Source organism: Terrapene carolina, unplaced genomic scaffold (assembly GCF_002925995.2).
Source record: "Terrapene carolina triunguis isolate 2854851 unplaced genomic scaffold, T_m_triunguis-2.0 Scaffold42, whole genome shotgun sequence".
Taxonomy (NCBI): domain Eukaryota; kingdom Metazoa; phylum Chordata; order Testudines; family Emydidae; genus Terrapene; species Terrapene triunguis.
This window is the reverse complement of record NW_020664393.1, coordinates 42882524-42903063: the sequence shown is the minus strand read 5'-3', so window position 1 is coordinate 42903063 and position 20540 is coordinate 42882524. Positions and strand designations below refer to the sequence as shown.

Below are 20540 nucleotides of genomic sequence, written 5' to 3'. Positions count from 1 at the left end.
TGACCTTCTGTAAATGACCTGACTAAAAGATGGAACCATCTTGAGAGTATGGGTGGCCAAAACGCATCACCTGTTTATGCTGCATCAGTTGGACCAGAAAAGCTCCTCCCATTCCAGCTGCTGTACATCAGCCCTGATTTTACGTTGTGGCTCAGATGCAATGGAACCAGGAGTTTTTCCTATCCCACTGCTATCATGCTTCTCTGGAAATAAGCTATTTGATTTGACCAGCCCTTATATCTTCATGCCAAGGCCCTGATCCTACAAAAGAGTTTCACATGGGAGGAGGCCTACTCCTTCACAGGGCCACACTGACCTCAGTACAGTGCTGTGCGGGCCCAGGAGTCTGCCTACAAAGAGTTCATTGCAGGATCAGGGCTCAAAACTGAAATTGCAAAATTAACACATTTTTCAGTTACACAAGCACAGAAAAGTATTTTTTTTTTCTATACTAGGAAAGGGGAACACCAGCTTTATTCCCACAGTTGGATATCTCACATGCCACCTAACAGAATTTTACCAAACACCGCAAAATAATTCCCAGTTCAGTTTTAGGCTGTGAAAGGTATTTATAAGATTAGTGTTTGCCTGGTTTTGTGTGTGTTTAAAGGTACTTGTCTGCCACAGTGATAGGTGGGAAATCCTGGATTCTGCAAATATTTGCATTATGCACAGCAAGGAGCATAAACTTGTTGCTCCAGTGCAAGTACAAGTATTCTTGTATGCACTGTTCCCCCATTACCCACTCAGCTATAACATACCCAGCACCCCATGTGAAACTTTCCCAGAGCCCCATTCTTTGGGGCCATCATTGTGGTCCTATAAATCAGTGTAGCTCTTTTTGGTAATGGAAATGTGTTCTCTGCCTGTGTCCAAAATAGGCCATGAACTATGTTAGAGGAGACAGAGTGGCAGTGCCGCCTATTATTAAGGTTGCCTAACACTTCTCATTATAAGTCCCTGTTTTCAAATGCTTATAACTTTGCCAAATTTTAACTGTTTGGACTGAAGTTTTCCATGCCAGATGCCTGTCTCAGGCTGTTTTTGGAAAGTTTTAGCCAAAAAGGTTCAACCAGTTCCAAGAACGTGGTTAGGGAAAATACATTGTTCTGCCCATGTTCAAAAAATGCTGGCAACCTTTTCTTTGAGCTTTAGCAACCCCATGCTTTGGAGCAAGGATTTGAAATTTGGCAAGGGGGAGGCCTTTGTATCAGAGATGTGCCTGTTGCTGTTACTGTGAAAATCTACCCAAATTTGGCCAATTTATAAGCCTTTGAAAAATCTGTGTGCACAGGCTCAGTAGAAACTTTTCAGAGGTTAGCAGGGCACCAGAACTTAGAAGAAGGAACTTGTGTCTCCTGTACCCCCAATGGCCCCTCTTTTGCGGCCTAAACAGAGAAGGAGGAAGCTGCTTGACTTGAATGATGGAGTCTCCCATCAACTTTGATTGATGAGCTACAGTTACTTATTGTGGCTCCTGAGATGAGATCAAAGACCAACTTGAGACCTGCAGCCCCGTCTGCAAGTGTCAGAGGTGAAGACAACTGTAGGTGAATGTGCTCTGCTTTTAACTTTATGCCTTGCACATCTTTTCTTGATTTCAGCAGTTTGTGAGCTCTCAAAATCTTTCAGTCTGAGCTGGCAGAGCTGCTGCAATGGGATCTTGTCATGGGCTAAGAGCTCCCAAGTGTTGAGGGCAATATTGCAAGATAGGAGGTTGACCTTGAGAGTGTCTTTCTAACATTTTCATGGTCTTCCCCTAAAAAGAAGTTCCTGTCTGTAATTCTCCATAAAAGGCAGCCTTCAGTATTCTTCTGTCAGACCTATAGGCTGCACTATTTCAGCTGTTCTCTCACTACAAAAGCTTCAATGCCTGTGATGTTGCAGAATTCAAGGACATTTTTGGAAACAAATCTTACCATTTAATTCTCATTATTCACCACAGACATAGTAGGTCAAATTGGTCCAAGCATTTTATGAGGCGTTGATAAGTATTGCAGCTGTACAAGCATGGTGATGGCGCGATAAACATCAGTTTTTGTTAGCAGTCTGACACCATGTTCATTCCAGAGATGATGCTGAAGTTTTCGGAAGGCACTGCTGGCTGCACCAATACCCTTTGTAATGTTATCATCAATCCTTGCATCTTGCAAAACTACACTGCCTAGGTAGCAAAATTTGTCAATGACCTTGAGTGGTTCATCATTGATGAAACAACTGGAGTAGTTGCAGTACTTCCCGGTTGAGGCTGGACCATGTCTTCTCTGTCTTCTTTAGGCTGATCATTAAACCAAAACGTTTTGCTGCATGCACAGAGCAGTCAGTGAGCAGCCATGCTCAGCTGATGTGGCAACTCATGGTGTCGGATGCCATTAGATGGTCAAGGGACATTTATCTAGAACACATCACTGGACATTGGCAATACCAGGAGAGATGAGAAACAAAATCTGAAAGTAACTTAAATACTTCTCTGATGGATTATTACTACTAAGGGACAACCTATCCTAAATGTCCAATTACTGATGGACAATCTACATTCATTCCTACATTTGCTTTCTACAACCAACTCTCTGTATAACTTTTCATGAGTAATGTACCAGAATACTTGGATGTTAATATCTAAATTCAAGTATCAGAGGGGTAGCCGTCTGGATCTGTAAAAAGCAACAGAGAGTCCTGTGGCACCTTTAAGACTAACAGATGTATTGGAGCATAAGCTTTCGTGGGTGAATACCCACTTTGTCAGACGCATGAAATTCACCCACGAAAGCTTATGCTTACAATATCTAAATTGTTTCATTAAATTTATTAATCTTATTTGGGTTATTGCTGATTATGTACTATATATATTGTATTAATTTTAAACCAACCTTTGTATGTTGGATAATTTAAGCACTATACCCAGATGTACAGACACTCTTTCCTTAACCTGTGTATTATATAGTTTTAACATTGGCTTTATTTAAAAAATGTATATCAGTACTACTGAAAAAGTGTATGAAGAATTTCATCAAGTTTTTTAACAAGCTTTATACACGTGAGCTCAGATTTTAACGCATGCACATGAGGTGGGTATTAGATATTTGTCAACATCTGTGCTGTTTTAAATGGAGGCTCAGCATCATTTTACAACTCATGAGCTGATGATCAAACCACATGCACGCTCCCCACATTGCATGGGTGATTTTGATGTCCCAGCAGTTGCATTGGCATACAATGACATAGTCAATTAAATGCCAGTGACCGGAGTATTCACTGGCATGCATTCATTTTGCTTTGTTGCTTTTGAAATATCTTATTTATGATGGCTAGCTGGTTCTCTGCACTTTTTGAGGAGTGTTGTGCCATTTGAGTTTTCTTTCCCCAAATCATATTTACCGAATACTTTGGGCCAATCTTCACGATTGCAACCAATTCTAGAATTTAAGTTGCCTGGGATGATTAATTTGTTGTGAAAATGAGCTGACTTTATGGTGGTGTTGAAGTCTTTGTAGAATTTTTCTTTGACATTATCAGCACACATCATCATGGGTGCATATGCGCTAATGACTGATACATAACATGCAGATGCCAAGTTGAGGTGAAGGACTATCAGGCAATCATTTATTCCTTTGGGTACACAATCAAGTGCAATAGACATCCAAATAGTAAAGTCAACCCCTGATAGTCATCTCTCTTCTGTGGACTTGCCTATCCAGTAGAACATGTATTCAGCCCCAACCTCTTCAAGATGGGACTTGGCTGGGAAAGATGTTACACTCAATGGAGCTACATCAATTTTGTATTTGGCCTTTCAACACAGCATCATCATAAAGAGTGCAGACATTCCAGGATGCAAAGTTCAGCATTTTTTGTCTGTTGGTGAAGACTGGCCTGCCTCCCAAGGCCTGTGAAAGCGAGGAATCGTTTTCCAGGATGGGTTGTAGATCACTGATGATGCATTGGAGAGGTTTTAGCTGAGGACTGTAGGTGATGGCCAGTGGAGTTCTGTTGCTTTCCCACAGACAACTCGCCAACTTTAAGCATATTCTCACCAGCAACCACACACCACACCATAGTAACTCTAACTCAGGAACCAATCCATGCAACAAACCTCAATGTCAACTCTGCCCACATATCTACACCAGCGACACCATCACAGGACCTAACCAGATCAGCCACAACATCACCGATTCATTCACCTACACATTCATTAATGTAATATACGCCATCATGTGCCAGCAATGCCCCTCTGCTATGTACATCGGCCAACCTGGACAGTCACTACGTAAAAGGATAAATGGACACAAGTCAGATATTAGGAATGGCAATATACAAAAACCTGTAGGAGAACACTTCAATCTCCCTGGACACACAATAGCAGATTTAAAGGTAGCCATCCTGCAGCAAAAAAAAACTTCAGGACTAGACTCCAAAGAGAAACTGCTGAGCTTCAGTTCATCTGCAAATTTGACACCATCAGCTCAGGATTAAACAAAGACTGTGAATGGCTAGCCAACCACAAAAGCAGTTTCTCTTCCCTTGGTGTTCACACCTCAACTGCTAGAAGAGGGCCTCATCCTCCCTGATTGAACTAGCCTCGTTATCCCTAGATTGATTCTTGCCTGCATATTTATACCTGCCTCTGGAAATTTCCACTACATGCATCCGACGAAGAGGGTATTCATCCACGAAAGCTTATGCTCCAATACGTCTGTTAGTCTATAAGGTGCCAGAGGACTCTTTGTTGCTTTTTGAAATACTATGTCATCTGTGCAATATGACCATGTTAATGTTGCTGTGAGAACTTTGACTTTCCAAACTTTAAATGTTCATACTTAAGTTGATATTCACATAGTATTTTATATTTGTGTGTTTGAATTTTGTGTGACATTATCTGGCTTCATCCATTCTAATTAATATTTACTGGTTGTGGGTGATTAAATTTGCCAATACCATCATGTAATTAACGCTATGAGGAATACAATTTTAATATTTTAAGCTGTTGCCTCTAGTGCTTTACATTTTAGGGTTCCTTCAGGAGGAAAAGGGTGGGGCTAGGCAAAATGCCATTGTATGGTATGAATTGTTTAGTTTGATTTGGCGGGTGGGGGAATTTATAGGTGGAAGAGAAATTAATACACACGCATCTGTGAACGAAACAAACCGAGTTTGCAAGGCTGGAAGGCCTAACCCAAATTCCTCTCACCAACAACCAAACCGCGTGAACTTTAGGCACATCAGGTTGCCATCTCATCTTAAAAAAACAAAACAAAAAACACAATTTGTCAAACATGTTGTTTCATCTAAGCTGAAATGCTTTGCAGAGACATTTTGGTTTCAACAAAATTTTCAGCGTGAAAGGGGAGGAGAGAGGGAGTGTATGGCTTTAGGCTGGTAGACACACACACAAACTTCCTGAATTGAAAAACTCAGTCAAAAAATAAATTTTGACACAAGTTCATTTTCACAAAAATGTTCAAAAGCTTTGGGTTTTGTTCCAGATTTCAAAAGCTGTCATGAAATGGAATGGTCTTCTGGTCAGCTCTAATACATAGCATCTGAGGGCTTGCCCCATGGGGAAATTTACTAGCATAATTATACTGATATACAATTATACTGATGTACGTTCCCACGTGCACACTTATTCCAGAATAAGTGCTTCCACATATGGAATTATACCAGTATAACTGTAGCGGTATAATTATATTAGTAAATTTCCCCATGTAGACAAGCCCTAAACATCAGTACAAGAGTTGTACTCATTAAATGACCGTGAAAACTACATGGAAAAAGCTGAACCATTTTGGTTGAAATTAAACAAACAAACAAACAAACAAACAAACAACCCCACAATCAGTTTGAGGCAGACACTCAGGATGTAAAATTTCAGGCTGAACAATTAAACTATGGCAGAAATATAAACAACTGAAAACAAGGTCTTAGAATGGGATCTGTCAGGCACCTTGATAATAGGTGGCACTATCAGCCCTGTCCATATAAATGAGCAGGCCAGGTTTCCAGAAAAGAACTTTTTTGATAGGTATAAACAATCCACTGACTGGGCTTAGTAAGAAATTTCCTCTGTGGGCCGGTTATTATATAAGCGTCCTCTACATGGTATCTTGCACTTTTCTCGAAGCAGCTAGCCACTGTTAAAGATAGCATATTGTTATTATTTATTTGTGTTGCAGTAATGCTGTGGACCCCATGGTGTTAGACACTGTACAAACATGGGTCAAACAGATGGTCACTGTCCCAAGAAGCCTGCAGTCTACTGTCTAGTATGGCAACTCCTATGCAACACGGACAGAGAAGGATCGCCAGCACCCACTGAAAACTGCGTCACCAGCATCTTGCTACACTGGCATCCCAGCAACCATACGCTGGGGGAACCCTCACTAAACCTGCTCCCCTGTGAGATGAAAATTGTCATGGTCCCTGTGCACTGCCTGGCTTCAGGGGGCTCTAGGATGGTGCTGGTGGGTGCCCAGAATAGGGGGCTGTGAGACCTGTGACAGGAAGGGGGTGATGGTGCATGGCCTGGGGAGCTGTGAGACACTGGATGGTGGTGGATGGGTGCAGCGGACAAGGGCTAAGGCTCAGGGAGGGCAGGAGGAGCTAGGTGCCCATGATAATGAGCCAAAGTGTTCAGTAGGAGGCAGGTGTCTGGGACAGGGCTATGGGGAAGGGGCAGTGGGTGCCTGGGATGGGGCTGTGGGGGGGGGGGGGGAGGGGGCAGGTGACCAGGCCAGGGATTGAGGCCATGGTGGGTGATTGGGATGGGGTGGTGGGGCTTGGGGTGGTGGACTCTGGGACAGGACTGTAAGTATGTGTGTGAGGGTGGTGGGCGCCCAGGAGGGAGGTATATCTGTGTGGATGGGGGCAGGTGTCCAGAATAGGGGTTAAGGGAGAAAGGTGCGCAGGATGTGGGGGTGCAGGGCAGCGGGTGACTAGAACATAGTTAGGAAGGGGGGCAGCAGGGCCCAAGACGGAGGGCAGGCGGGTACCTGAGACGGGCTATGGGGGGAAACGGGTGCCCAGGATGGGGGTTGGGAGGAGAGGGTGGCCAGGACTGGGGGGAGAGGGAGAGTGGGTGCCCGGGACGCGGATTGGAGGCGGCGGGAGCCCGGGACGCAGCATGGAGGGAGGGGAAGGGCGGAGGCCCGGAGCTGTGCAGGGAGCGGAGGCCCGGGGCGGGAAGGGCAGGAGCTGCCCGGTCCCCGCCGTCGCTACCCAGCCCTGTCCCGAGGACACACCTCACGCCGCCCAGGCTCCAGCCCCACCAGCGCCCGCCGCCGAGCGGGGCGGGGCGGGGTGGCAGCCTCCAGTCCCTGCCCGCCCCCGGAAGTCTCCCCGCAGCCACTGAGGAGCCACCTTGTTGCGGCCCGCGCCGCCGCTGCTGCCGGGCAATCTGGTGGCCAAGCGGAGGCGTTTGAGGGGCAGCGCTGAGCCCGGCCCAGCCCCCACCGCCGCCGCGCTCGCCCTAGCCCGGGCGCCGCCCCTGCCCGTGCCCGCCGCGCGGGCCATGCGGCTGGGGGCCGGAGGCGGCTGGAGGCAGACCGGACGCGCTCTCAGCCCAGCCGGGCGCGGCGCACGTGGGTGCTGAGGGGCGGCGAGGCCGGGCCGGGAAGATGCTGTTGTCCCTGGTGCTGCACACCTACTCCATGCGTTACGTCCTGCCCGCCGCCGTGATGATGGGCACCGCGCCCACCTACGTGCTGGCCTGGGGCGCCTGGCGCTTGCTCTCCGCCCTGCTGCCCGCCCGCTTCTACCGGGAGCTGGATGACCGGTTCTACACCATCTACCAGAGCATGGTGCTCTTCTTCTTCGAGCGCTACACCGGCGTGCAGGTGAACCCCCCCCCCCGCGCCTGGCACCGGGGGTGGGCAGCGAGCGAGCGGGGCGGGGGCACCGGGGGGGCTACATTTGGGGATACTGCCAGGCTAGCTGCCACGTGGAGGGCACGGGATCTGACCTGGCACTTGTGAATCCACCCATCGCCGTGCTGCTCGGGTGCCGAACTGTGCCCCTACATGGACTGCTCAGAGCAGGCTGAGCCTGTTCACCCCGCGGCAACCATTTGTTGCACTTAACCTGGTGCCCTCATAAATACTTAGGCAGATGTTAGCCTTGCTCACCCAACTAGTCTCACTGAGATCAGAGTAGCATGAAGGCAAAGAAAATATACTCAGACCACCACTGGATCTTGTGATTGCCCACCTAACCCTCTGTTTGCACAACCTCTCCCTTCAACCTCGTTGTCACTCCTTCCTGGTCTTGTCTCGGTTTTGCAACTAAGCAAGCTGCCCTTGATTGCCGCCACTGACCTTGAAGCTCTTGAGCTGCACCCTTGGAAATCAGTGGTAAAACTCCTACTGACTTCTGTGCGGGCTCAGGCCTTTCCATTGTAAGCTCTTGGGGGGCTCTGACTCTCTTATTTTGTAAAGAATCATCACAATAAGTTTTTATCTGGCACTTTTCATTCACCACTCTAAAAGTGCTAGTATTGTTATGCTCATTTTACAGGTGTGGAAACTGAGTCATACAGTGAGGAAGAAACATGGGCACAATAATGCTATGGAATCCAGACCACCCCCCACCCCCCCCAGTTAGTGTTTTTAACAACTGAACCATGCTGTCTCTTTTGCACAATCATGATAATAGATAGTAGGTAATAAAATAATAGTTACATGAATAAGGCAAGCAGGGTTAATGAAACTACCTTCCTTCAGTCCTTTGCAAATAATGGATCCAAACATATCTATAGTGCTGAACACTATGAATACAGCTTGGGTCATAATTGCTCATGTCTGACTTGGGTTTCAGGTTGGACTTTTTCTATTATCCCCTAATTCAAAGTAGAGAGAGTGTTAAAGGGACACCTTTGAGATAAAATAGTATGTAAAATGAAATTCCTTACTATATTGCAAATAATAGTTTAAATTATTATAATTAATGAAAGTAAACATAACTTCTCAATATTTGTACTGCTCATTTGCCTAAGTTTTGGGCCAACTGAAGTTAATAGGAGCTGTGATCACTCAGCAGCTCTGAATTCAGGTTCAAGATCTCAAGTTAGGAACCCAGGATTGATGGCCTGTCTTGCAAGTTTCAGCCTTCTGTTGCCCCTGTCAATATGCATCTGTGTGCAAATAATTGTACTTCATATTTATAGAGAACCTTGTCTTAAAGAATCTCAAAACACTTTACAGATATTAATGAATGACGTCTCCTAATGCCACTGTGAGAGGATTACATCTCCATTTAGAGTAGGAGAAACTGAAGTATAGAGATGTTAAGGCCTACATTTTCAAAAATGTCTTAGTTATGGATCCCCATTATGAGTCACCTATGCCCTGTTTTCAGAGCAACTGAGCACCCTTTATAGATCCAACTGCAGTCAATAAGAGCTGCAGGTGCTCAGCACCTATGAATATAAACCCTAAGTGTCTGAAGATGGGTAACCAAAATAATGGACGCTTCTGAAAATGTAGAACTAAATCATTTGGCCAGGTTCACATAGGAAGTTTGTTACAGAACTGGAGATGGAGCCCAGATCTCTTGACTCCAGTCATGTAACAAAACTATCCCTCCAAGTATGAGCATTCTTGGAGACTTCAGGAGCCAAGTAAGTGATGTGCATATTTTTATTTACAAGCTTGTTAGTGCCTTTCAGTGCTAAACTTGGACTTCTCCTGTGTGGAAGTTAAATGCATAAGGAGCACTAACTCATTTGATTTGTGATATAAACTAGAACAGGGAGGAAGGATAGTGCTGTGTTTAGTGCACTGGACTAGGATCTGGGAGTTCTGTTCCCTGCTGTGCCACAAATTGTGTGACTGTGACCAACTCAATTAACTTCTGTCTCTGTTTCCACATCTGTACAATCAAAAAAACAATACTTCCCTATCTCACAGGGTGATGTTAATTGTTCACAGCCTTGTATTCCCATAACATCTTCCATCCAAAGATCTCAGTACATTATTATTTATTAGACTTGATCTTCCAGAGGTGAAAGGCTAGCTGTTTAACTCAACCAATCTTAAGGACAAAATTCAAAATCAAGAATATATGTATGATATAAACCATAATAGAATAAGTATATTGTTCACATTTCCTATTAGGAAGGTGCCCTGGGGTAAGTATTATGAACAGGACACTTACCATTGAAAAATGCCTGCTCTGTTGAAGATCTAGCGCTAACTCATAAGAAAATAAGAATAGAGAATGCCAAGGAAAGACATAGAAGGGGAAGCATCAAGAAAACCACTGGCTGTGCCAATACTGTGCTTTTTTCTTAATTTCCCCCGGTTGCTTCAGTGCAAGTCTATCAGTGATGGCAACATAGACCATCAGCTGCTATTTTTGTCATAGGATCAAGTAACCCTGCTAAGAATTGCAACAGTGGATGATCTTTGGAAAAAGTGCACTGCAGGCAAGGCTAAAAAGCAAGAGGGAACAGAAAGGAACCAATTGCTAACAAAGGGGAGAATCTCCAAGACCAATGCTTGTGGCTTAAAACCAGGAGATGGAAAAATAAAGGGAGGGAAGAGGGAAACAGAGTAAGAATTAGTCAGAGAAATGCCAAATACCTGGTACTCTCAGCGTTTGCAGGTGTAGGAGAGAGAATCCCTGAAACTTGTTTTATGTATACATTTTACTACTCTTGATTGCATTTCGCTGAAAAATATTCCACAGCTCTTAACTTGGAGAGTGGTATGGTCATGGCATAGGCCCCAGCCCTGCAAACTCTTAAGTAGGTGTTTGCTGGATTGAGGCCATAATCTTGAAACTGCTACTTTGGGGCATATAATTAGGTTAACAGGGCAGGCAACAATTTTTCCCTAAATGTCAAGCTCTGGTGCTTATAATAAAATATCACTAAACTAAAATCGAACAACAAAAATAGGACATAAGAATGTTAACATTATACTTCTATAGTTCTCTTCATCAGGGCATCTCAAATTGCTTTACAAACATTAAAGCATCCCAACATCTCCCCTGGGGGAGCTAAATTACTGGGTGATGAATTGCATAAATTAGCAGAAATGAAAAAGATCTAGCTTAAATCATTCTCTAGTTTTACAGACAGGGAAACAAGAGGTTAAGGACCTGATCAAGCAAAGCACTTAAGTATATACATAGTCTCATTGAAGTCAATAAAACTACACATGAGTTTAAATGCTTTGCTGGATTAGGGCCTTAAATGACTTGCTCAAAGTTGTACAGTGGGACAGTGGTAGAACTGGAAAAGATAATTTTATTTGAGACTGTGTCCTGTCCAGGATTCTTTGAAACTCTTATATTTGCATTATTTGTGGCTTTTTAATGCAATAATATATCTATTCTGTCATAAATATTGGATGTGCCTGCTTTTAAAATCCTATCTGTCGTGAAATTTCCATTGATATCAATGGGAGTTTTACTGAGTTAACACTGTGAGTTTGAGGCCTATATGAAGATTATTTTTTCAACTAAATTAAAATAATAGTATATCTTATTTTTGCAGGAATGGAGAGGAGAGGAAAGGAGGTTTCTGTGTAGCAACAGCTGTTAATCCACAAAGAATCTAATTAACGTACAATTTTTTTTCATTCCTCTAACTTCGTGTTTCTAATCAACTGAGTTTATAAAAACAAAACCCCTCCTCCATGCTGCATCTGAATTTTAACTTTACAGCAAACACTTTAAATTTAAAATTGTGAAATAAAATGGAAACTGGGATATATATTTAACTATGTAGCAGAGCTAGTCCGATATCCTAATAACCTATAGGGATTGGGACTAGAAATTAAATTTAAATATATAATTGTTATCGCAGGGCTCTAAAACTATAGGAACCACTGCTCCAGCATTTTTGTTTTAGAGTGTGGTTCTGGTACCTTCTTACTCAATCATCTTTTCTTCCTATATTTTCTGAGTCAGATCTGCTTACCTTCCTGCCAAAAATATGTTTTTTGCTCCTGTTAGCTTTGCAGATCCCATACAGCAATGAAAGAGAACTAGATTCTGTTGTGGCTCTCACGTAATCAACAAAACTGTTAATGAATTTTCAAATGCAGTCTTATTACTGGTAATGATGCGTGGCTTGGCTTTCAGAACCCAGAATGAATTTACAGAGCTGGCAATTAGAAAAAAACTTCCTAATCTGCAAATGAAGTCAGTTTAGACAGATACATTTTTGTGATTGTAAACATGAAATCCCATGATGCCACTTAGAACCATTTTCAGAGTATAACTATATTTTAACTGATATTCATGCACTTTATTGAGAATCACATGCTATAAATATTTATTAAAATAAATCCGTATGCTACATTCTGACAATGCCCAGGAGCACTAGCTTGGATTACAAGTGTATAATACTGAAATGTGTAAATGCAATCTACCGAAAAATGGGGCATGGATAATCGCCACATTCCTTTCCCTCTCACACATCTATATTGTTGCAAGATCATTGTGTTCTTAAGATACGTTTCTATTTTCCTTTGACTTGGCTGTTGAGTCCCCTTTGCTCTGCTGTGAGCTATAGCAGTGTTACAATATGTTTTTACTAGCTAGGACATATACAAGATGTTTAAACACTTTTTAAATATAGTTTAAAGTGAATAGAAAGTTTGACAGCAAAGGATGTTAACTGAATGACTTGATGGGTCAGAACGGCTACTGACACAAACAGGTGCAACTCCTCTGAGTCATTGGAGTAGCATTTGCTATGCTAATTTTGGATTTGGTCCCAAGTTTCTAAATCTTCAAACATATGTGGGCTGTTTGCAGTTGCTCACTTAGTGTATTAACTGTTAGGATGTCTATTGTTTCTTTTTGAATTCACCTTTATGTTCTGAAGGAGTTCTGTACCCTTGCCTTCACTTCAGGGATCCCGGAGTTTGTATGTTCTTGTTTCAAGGTGTGACTGTGAAAACAAAAATGATTACAAATATTTCTGTGATTAGAGTGCTTGAATGGCTGAAAGGATTGGTAATGGGATATGATAAAGCCTTTCACCTCTCAGTGACCATTTAGACCAGGGGTTCTCAGGACAATTTTTTTGGTGAACTGGACTCAGAGTGTGGCCACTAACTCTTGCTGGTGGCCGGTCTCATATTTTTTCCTAAAATACTTGTGGGCTGGAGCCGGAAGTCCTGTGTCCAGATCCCGAAGCCCCACAGACGGGACCTGGAGATGGAGCCCGAAGCCATGTGGCTGGAGCCTGAGGCCTGCTGCCACACAGCCGGAGCCCAGGGATGGAGCCCGAAGCTCCATGACCAGAGTCTGCCTCCCCTGGGCTAAAGCCCAGACTGAGCCTCACTGTCCTGGGAAGGTGGGGAACTCACTGGCTGCCTGCTCCTCCAGCATTGTGTCTCCAGAAGGGGGCAGGGTCCAACCCCTGCTGGCAGCCCCAACAACCAACACCAAGGCGGTGCATCCAGGAGCAACAGGGAGGGGCTGCTACTTTGCCACTTCCCTTCCCCCCCCAATCACAGCACAGGAGGCTGTGGCCGCAAGTGGCCGTGATGGCTGCATTTAAGAAACACTGATTTAGACTCCTATCCCAGTTGCCGTCAGGGTGATGAAATTAATGCCTGTTGTGTTTATGCATGTTTTTCTGAGCTGGTGAGGGGTAAATGCTCTTGATTGTAATCTTTTCTAATTTTGTTTGGTATTTGTGTTGACTGGCAATGTAGAAATATTAAAGAAGAAGCCAGAGTGATGATTTCTTTAAGAATTATTTTCAAGCTGCAGGGTTTTGACAATGATGTAAAATCCATGCCTGATTTACTCTGAATGTTTTTTTTCCCCTTGTCCAACATGCACACATCTGCCTTTCTTTCTCCGTCTGCACCCTCTTTGGAGCAGAAAATGTTAGAAGTAATGCTTCAGCTAGAAGCATTATGAAATTCTAATTTTAATAAGGCTCAAGTTACTAGGAGAATTGGATGTCTCTCATTGGTAATGCTTCCACAGTTATAGTCAGCACAACCATGTTGTTTCTAACATCCATTACAGAGTATGTGCTACACCACAAGTACACTACATTGTGTAATAGCTTTCTGCAATGGGAGTTAAAGTTTAGACCTGTATACATTAGTAGACAAATAGTTTTTAACGCTTTGGCCTTGTCTGTACTGGGAAAACGGCATGGTGTTAGAAAATGTGCTGACTAACACATTGTTAAAAAACAGCTTGGCATCTAGTAGACAAGGACAGCTGTGTTTAAAAATGTTAGCTGCTGATGGCCAGGAATGCCTTGTTTGTCCTAGAGCTCTCACTGATATTGCCACTGGTGATGCTATCGTAGCAGTCATGAGGCATGTTGGGGGGAAAAGTCCAGTATAGTCACAGCCTAGTATTTCTGTCTAATGCCAGAAGCTCTTAGTGAGGCAAATGGGTGGCAAAAGTTTGGGAATGGCTAAGAGGACAGGTTTGAGACTATAAAGAGTGTGTTGAGGGGAATGAAAGTTACTATCCCCAGAAAGGTTTCAGAGGGGTAGCTGTGTTAGTCTGTATCAGCAAAAACAACGAGGAGTCCTCGTAAGGTGCCACAAGGACTCCTCCTTGTTTTTATCCCCAGAAAGGACATCCCTTTATTGACAGGCACTATAGAGGAGTGCTGAATCTCATGATAAGGTAACGAAGCAAGGAAATGTTGGGATCTGACCCTTAGTTTTAAAATTATGACCCATTTGTTTGGGTCTGACTTTAACAAACTTTAGAAAGGATCCCCACTTTTTCACAATTATTTCCCAACAGGACACTCACAAACAGAGACTGGTTTTAGAATAAACTGTCTCACTAGGGATGTTAAATAGATCAGGTGGGTTCGGTAATATCTTTTATTGGACTAACTTAGGGATAGTCAGGAAGAGGATTCTTATTAATGAATATGTGCCTTTTATAGTACAATATTTATTTGTGTATATTATTGTACAGGGGTTAAATGATGCTGCTTAAGCACAATGGATAAAGTTTCCAAACATAGATACCTAGTTTTAGATACCTAAATCCACAAATAGATCTAGATAGCTAAAGTTAGGCACCTGAGTGAAACTTTGGCCATACTCTGTATGTCTCAAACATATTTTTGGATACGTGTTTCATGCTACCAGATGCAGAAAATCCCACACTGGGTTCATGTATGCATGCAAGATAGAGTCTGTCTGTCTGTCTGTCTATCCTTAATTTCTATTCTGATTGCCTTTGACTGCCACTGAGGGTGAAAGTGGTGTCCCATTTAAACACACAGAGATAGTGTTTACCATTCAGTTGGATGCCAAGTAGAAGTTTGGTATATTGCAGCCTGTGACTGGAAGAGAATAAGGGCATGGCTACACTTGCAGATGTAGAGCGCTTTGAGTTAAACCAGCCTTCGTAGAGCGCAGTAGAGAAAGCACTGCAATATGTCCACACTGACTGCTTCAAGCACACTGGCATGGCCACATTTGTGGCACTTGCAGCGGCATTGGGAGTGGTGAATTATGGGCAGCTATCCCAGTATGCAAGTGACTGCAATGTGCTTTTAAAATGGGAGTGGTGGGGTGGAGTGTGATGGAGTGTGTTGTGGGGGGAGAGAGAGTGGGTTTTGGGGGGGCTGAGAGCATGGCAGCATGCTGTCCTGTAAGTTCAGACAGCAGCAGCCCTCCCTCTCCTCCCCACCTCTCTCTCACACACAGCATTCCACACGAATGGCTTGCATGCTGGCTGTCAGAAACGGAGCTTTGAAAGGGCATTCCCGCATTCCTACAGGAGTTCAAAACAATGACAGGAGTGGCCACTTGATTTAAGGGGATTATGGGACGTTTCCTGGAGGCCGATCAGAGCGCAGCAATGCAACACTTCGTTCACACTGATGCCCGGGCGTTGTAGCCAAGGCGCAGCAAACGTAATTCCACTCACCGAGGTGGAGTACCAGCAGCGCTGTAGCCGTGGAGTCAGAGCTCTCTACGTGCCTTGCCAGCGTGGACGGGTAGTGAGCTAGTGCGCCCGGGGCTCCTTTATTGCACCGTAACTCACAAGTGTAGCCAAGCCCTAAGGTCCAGGGGCCAGCACTGTGAGATTCAGTTAAACCATGCAGGACCTGACATTCAGAGGTGTTGTGTTCTTGTTGCTCCCATTGTCTTTGATTGAAGTTGTGGGTACTTAGCATTTCTAAAATCAAGCTTCTGTTGTCCAAGCCAAAGTAACCTAAAAGCTCAGGCAGTTGGCAAACTATTAAAAACTTGTTTGGACAATCTCGTAAACTGCACTGTCTTTTTAATCTCCAGGTTATGACTGTACTTGATTCTTATAATGATATCAACGATCTATGGTTGTATCTGTATCTAGTACCAACATGTGGAATTGTCAGTAAATATAAAGTTATGCATCTAAGGAAATCCTAAGAAGTCAAAAACATACGTTGGCTACCACTAAAGAGAAAAGGATTTATGAATAATACAGTGGGGGATCAAAACAAAAAAGGGTTTGTGTTTGAAAGCAGGTTCAGCTGCAAGAACAAGAAGATGAACTAGAAGGATTTGCATTTCTAAACAATCATTTAAACAATCCTGTTTGTGATTGAGAGTCAGGAGATTTAATTTAATCACAAACAGGATTGTTTAGATTGAGAGTCAAGAGATTTGACTTAATTTTAACAATCCTGTTTGTGATTAAGTCAAATCTCCTGGCTCTGTATCTAGTGCTCTGTCCTCTCAACCTCCATATAGGGATAGTTTCTCTCCTCAAATACATTTTACCCCAGTGGTGGCTGAGGAACTGTCCCTTTCTGAAAGAGTGACCGATGTGTAGCTGTTTGGTATGGTGAAACCAGCTTCTCTTCGTTAAGCATCTGTTTTGCAGATTTTCCTATTTTGATTGACCTTATAACTCTTCAGGAATTGTTTGAACTACATTGCCCCTTTTTTGGCATCATAGTTATTAACTGGTGGATAATGGAAATATCTCCAACAGCTTTATATTTAATACAACTAAATAGTTTGTGTAAAGTCGACTGTTAATAGAATGAAAAAAGACTTCTTTATATTTGGTATAGTGCCCCTCTTGCTCTGTTATTGTGACTCTCACATTGTTTGAAAAAATTGGGAGTTACTCTGGATTGACAGTGAATTACTTCAGACTTAAAGTGGTATAGCAGAGTAGAATTTATCCTAGGGTCCCGTAGTAGTGTTAGATTTGAAAACAGGCTTGGATGAAAGAGATCCTGACACTGCAGATATAAAGAAGTGTTCTGTTGAGAGGAAAAGGTGGATTCACCTTCTTTGACTTCCTTATCTATTTTGGATTATTTTCTAAAGAACTTTATGCAGAGTGAAATGGGGAAAATCTTCTCTTTCCCCTCCCACTGCTTTTGTCACTCAGTATGTGCAAAGCAACCCCACTATAATAGATGGGGAGCTGGATGCTCATAAGTATTGGAGGGAGAGACTAGTTTGTTTCAAGTTATTTTGATTTGCATTTAAAATTAGTCATTCATACTTGGATGAATTCTTCTTATTTGAACATATGCCTATATACTAAAAAAATAAATTTCAGAGTGCATCATGTTTATAACATGAATATCATTTACAGAATCACACATTGCTATTAGACCAGTGAATTGTTGGAGAACTAAGTAAGGCACTTTTGAAAAATTTTAAGTAACATTTTCAAAAGTAACTTTGGAGCCTGAGTTCCACTTAAAGTCAATAGTATTTAGGCTTCAAAATCACTTTTGAAAATAGAGACTAGGTGCTAATGAAAATCTTATCCTGAGTCACAAATGAAGAAACTATAGCATTTTCACTATCTTCCTTTTCCATCCCTCATGATTCATTGATAAGTACACACCAGCCGAAGAGTTTAGGGGGCAAGAGGTGGGGGGGGGAGGGAGTTGGATAGAGGGCGGGGGCCGGGCCACGCCTGGCTGTTTGGGGAGGCACAGCCTCCCCTAACTGGCCCGCCATACAATTTTGGAAACTCGATGTGGCCCTCAGGCCAAAAAGTTTGCCCGCCCCTGGTTTAGGGCATACTTTTATACAAACGTTTGTACAATGTTATAGATAACATTTAACCAGCTCCCTCTTCAAGTCCCTTGCAAGAGGTTAACTATAAGGTCCTGTACAAGAGTGTTTCTCTACCTAGAACTCCTAAAGATGTCTGTCAGAATGTCCCTGATTCTTGCTGTTAGAGGAGGGACTAAGGATAAAATTTTCAAAAAGCACCTAAGTGATTTAGGCTCCTAAGTGTCGTGTTGCTTTTGAAAATTTTAGCATTCTAATTATTCATTAAAGGAAGATGTGTTCTTGGGAAATAGTTCTTACATTGCATTTGAGTCACACCTCTCTTTTGAGGAAATCCCAAATTTTCTTAGGTCTTGAATGACTGTGCTACAGGATTATAGGGGAGACTATTTCAGGCATTTTTTCTATCCTAATGAAGTCAGTTGGAACAGCTTGTTCTAGGTGAGAAGTGGTTTCAAGTTTTTAAAAAATCAAGATGTTCACTTTCCAGGCAATACTCTTCAGCTGGTTCAGCAGAAATCTCTGCTTGTAAATAGATTTCCTCTCGCTTTACATTTGCACAATGATTTCCTGGAGGGCATACTGCTGTGGTGTTCATGGAGCAGCTGCAAATGGTGGAGTGCTCCTGGGCTGGAGAAGTGAGCACTGACTGGTGGGATTGCATCATAATGCAGACGTGGAATGATGAGCAGTGGCTGCAGAACTTTCATATGCAAAGGGCCACATTCCAGGATCTATGTGCTGAGTTTGCCCCAGCCCTCCAGCTCAGGAACACCAGAATGAAAGCTGCATTGACAGTGAAGAAACAAGTGGTGATTGCACTGTGGAAACTTGCAACACTGAGTTGCTACCACCGGTCAGTAGGAAATCATTTTGGAGTTGGAAAATCCACTGTGGGGGCCATTGTCATGCAATGGTACAGGGCCATTAATCATCTCCTGCTACACAGAACTGTGACTCTCGGCAATTTGCAGGACATAATGGATGGCTTTGCAGCAATGGAGTTCCTGAACTGCGGTGGAGCAATAGACAGCACTCCTCTCACTATTTTGGCACCAGATCACCTTGCCACAGAGCACGTCAACAGAGGCTATTTTTCTATGGTTACGCAAGTGCTAGTGGGTCACTCGGGATGCTCCAGCAACATCAGTGTTCGCTGGTCAAGGAAGTTGTATGATGCTTGCATCTTAAGAACATAGATCAGTTCAAAAAGCTACAAGCTTGGACTTTTTCCTTGACCAGCGGATTACCATTCGTGATGTTGAAATGTCAATAGTGATCCTAGTGGACCCAGCCTACCCTTACTCCCCTGGCTCATGAAGCTGTACACTGGTCACCTCAATAGCACCAAGGGAAGATTCAAATATTGTCTCAGCAGGTGCAGAATGACAGTTGAATGCACTTCCGGTAAATTAAAGGAACACTGGCATTGTTTACTAATAAGATTGGATCTCAGTGAGAAAAATATCACAATAGTTATAGTAGTCTGCTGTGTCCTGCATAATATCTGTGAAGCAAAAGGTGAAAAGTTGTTGCCAGGGTGGTGGGCGGAGGTGGAATGGCTGTCTGCTGAGTTTGAACAGCCAGACATAAGGGCTATCAGAAGAACTCAATGCAGAGCTATAAGGCACTTGAAAGAGCATTTTAACAGCGAGCCACAATAATGCATCATTGTGTACAGTGTTCTACCTGACCCTGCAATTTGGGCGCCTGTTAGGAATTGTTTGGTGCTTAGTGCACATCTGTGAATATAACACTGACAATGCACATATTAATTTTGTGGAGCTTGCTGTCCATTTTTGATTATTACACTGTGTTTGCCACTGATCCTATGAGTTGTGTCCCAGTGTGTAAAAGAACTAGTGGGTGCTTTCACTACCGTTAGGCACTCTGCAGCATATGTTGGGAACTAATAAAGATGAATTATTTCCAAACAATGGAATTTTATTGAGTAGCAAAAACACTTAAATTCTGTGCAAGTTAAAAGCATATACATTAAAACCTTAATAAATTTATGGAACAGAGCATAAAGAAGAGGAAGGAACATTCATGTTCATTTTAGCTACAAATACATCAGTCATAGCTCTCACAGGTCAGTGTATGTGAAGTTGTGATTCTCCTATATTTAGTAGGGAAGGGATGCAGATCTTGATGCCCCATGGAATGTTGGAGGGGTGGGGGTGTAGGGAGGTGCTATACTGGGGTTCTCCAGGGACTGCAAAGGGAGGTGAGCCTGGAATTGTTGAGCCTATTTATCCACAAGAGTCTGCGGCATCTGTGCTGCTGCCAGAGAAGCCCCGTTATGTCCTGGTGCATCTACCTCTCCTTTTCCTGAGGGGCCTCTTGGACCTTTCTCCTGTTTGCTGTTTCCTTCGCCATATAGTTTGTGTTATTCATCTTCCAGGCCCTCTGTTCATGATCTGATGCAGCCCTGGCTTACAGAATCTCACTGAACATGTCATCCCAAGTCATCTTCTTTCTCCTCCTTTTCTGGCACAGGCATTCCCTGGGAACCCCTCAAGGCCTCAACAGCAGCAGCTACATATAAAACACAGAGAGACT

At 43.3% G+C, this 20540-nt stretch overlaps 1 protein-coding gene across 2 annotated transcripts in view; it reads left to right on the top strand.

Annotated features, from left to right (window-relative positions):
* Positions 1–7339: 7339 nt before the first annotated feature.
* AGPAT5 (1-acylglycerol-3-phosphate O-acyltransferase 5) overlaps positions 7340–20540 on the top strand; it is a 142548-nt gene continuing 129347 nt past the window's right edge. For both annotated transcript variants that reach the window (XM_024222876.2, XM_024222808.2), the window contains exon 1: positions 7340–7832. In XM_024222876.2, the coding sequence (XP_024078644.1) occupies positions 7614–7832 (219 nt within the window). In that variant the 5' untranslated portion in view covers positions 7340–7613. The remainder of the gene's footprint in view (positions 7833–20540) is intronic.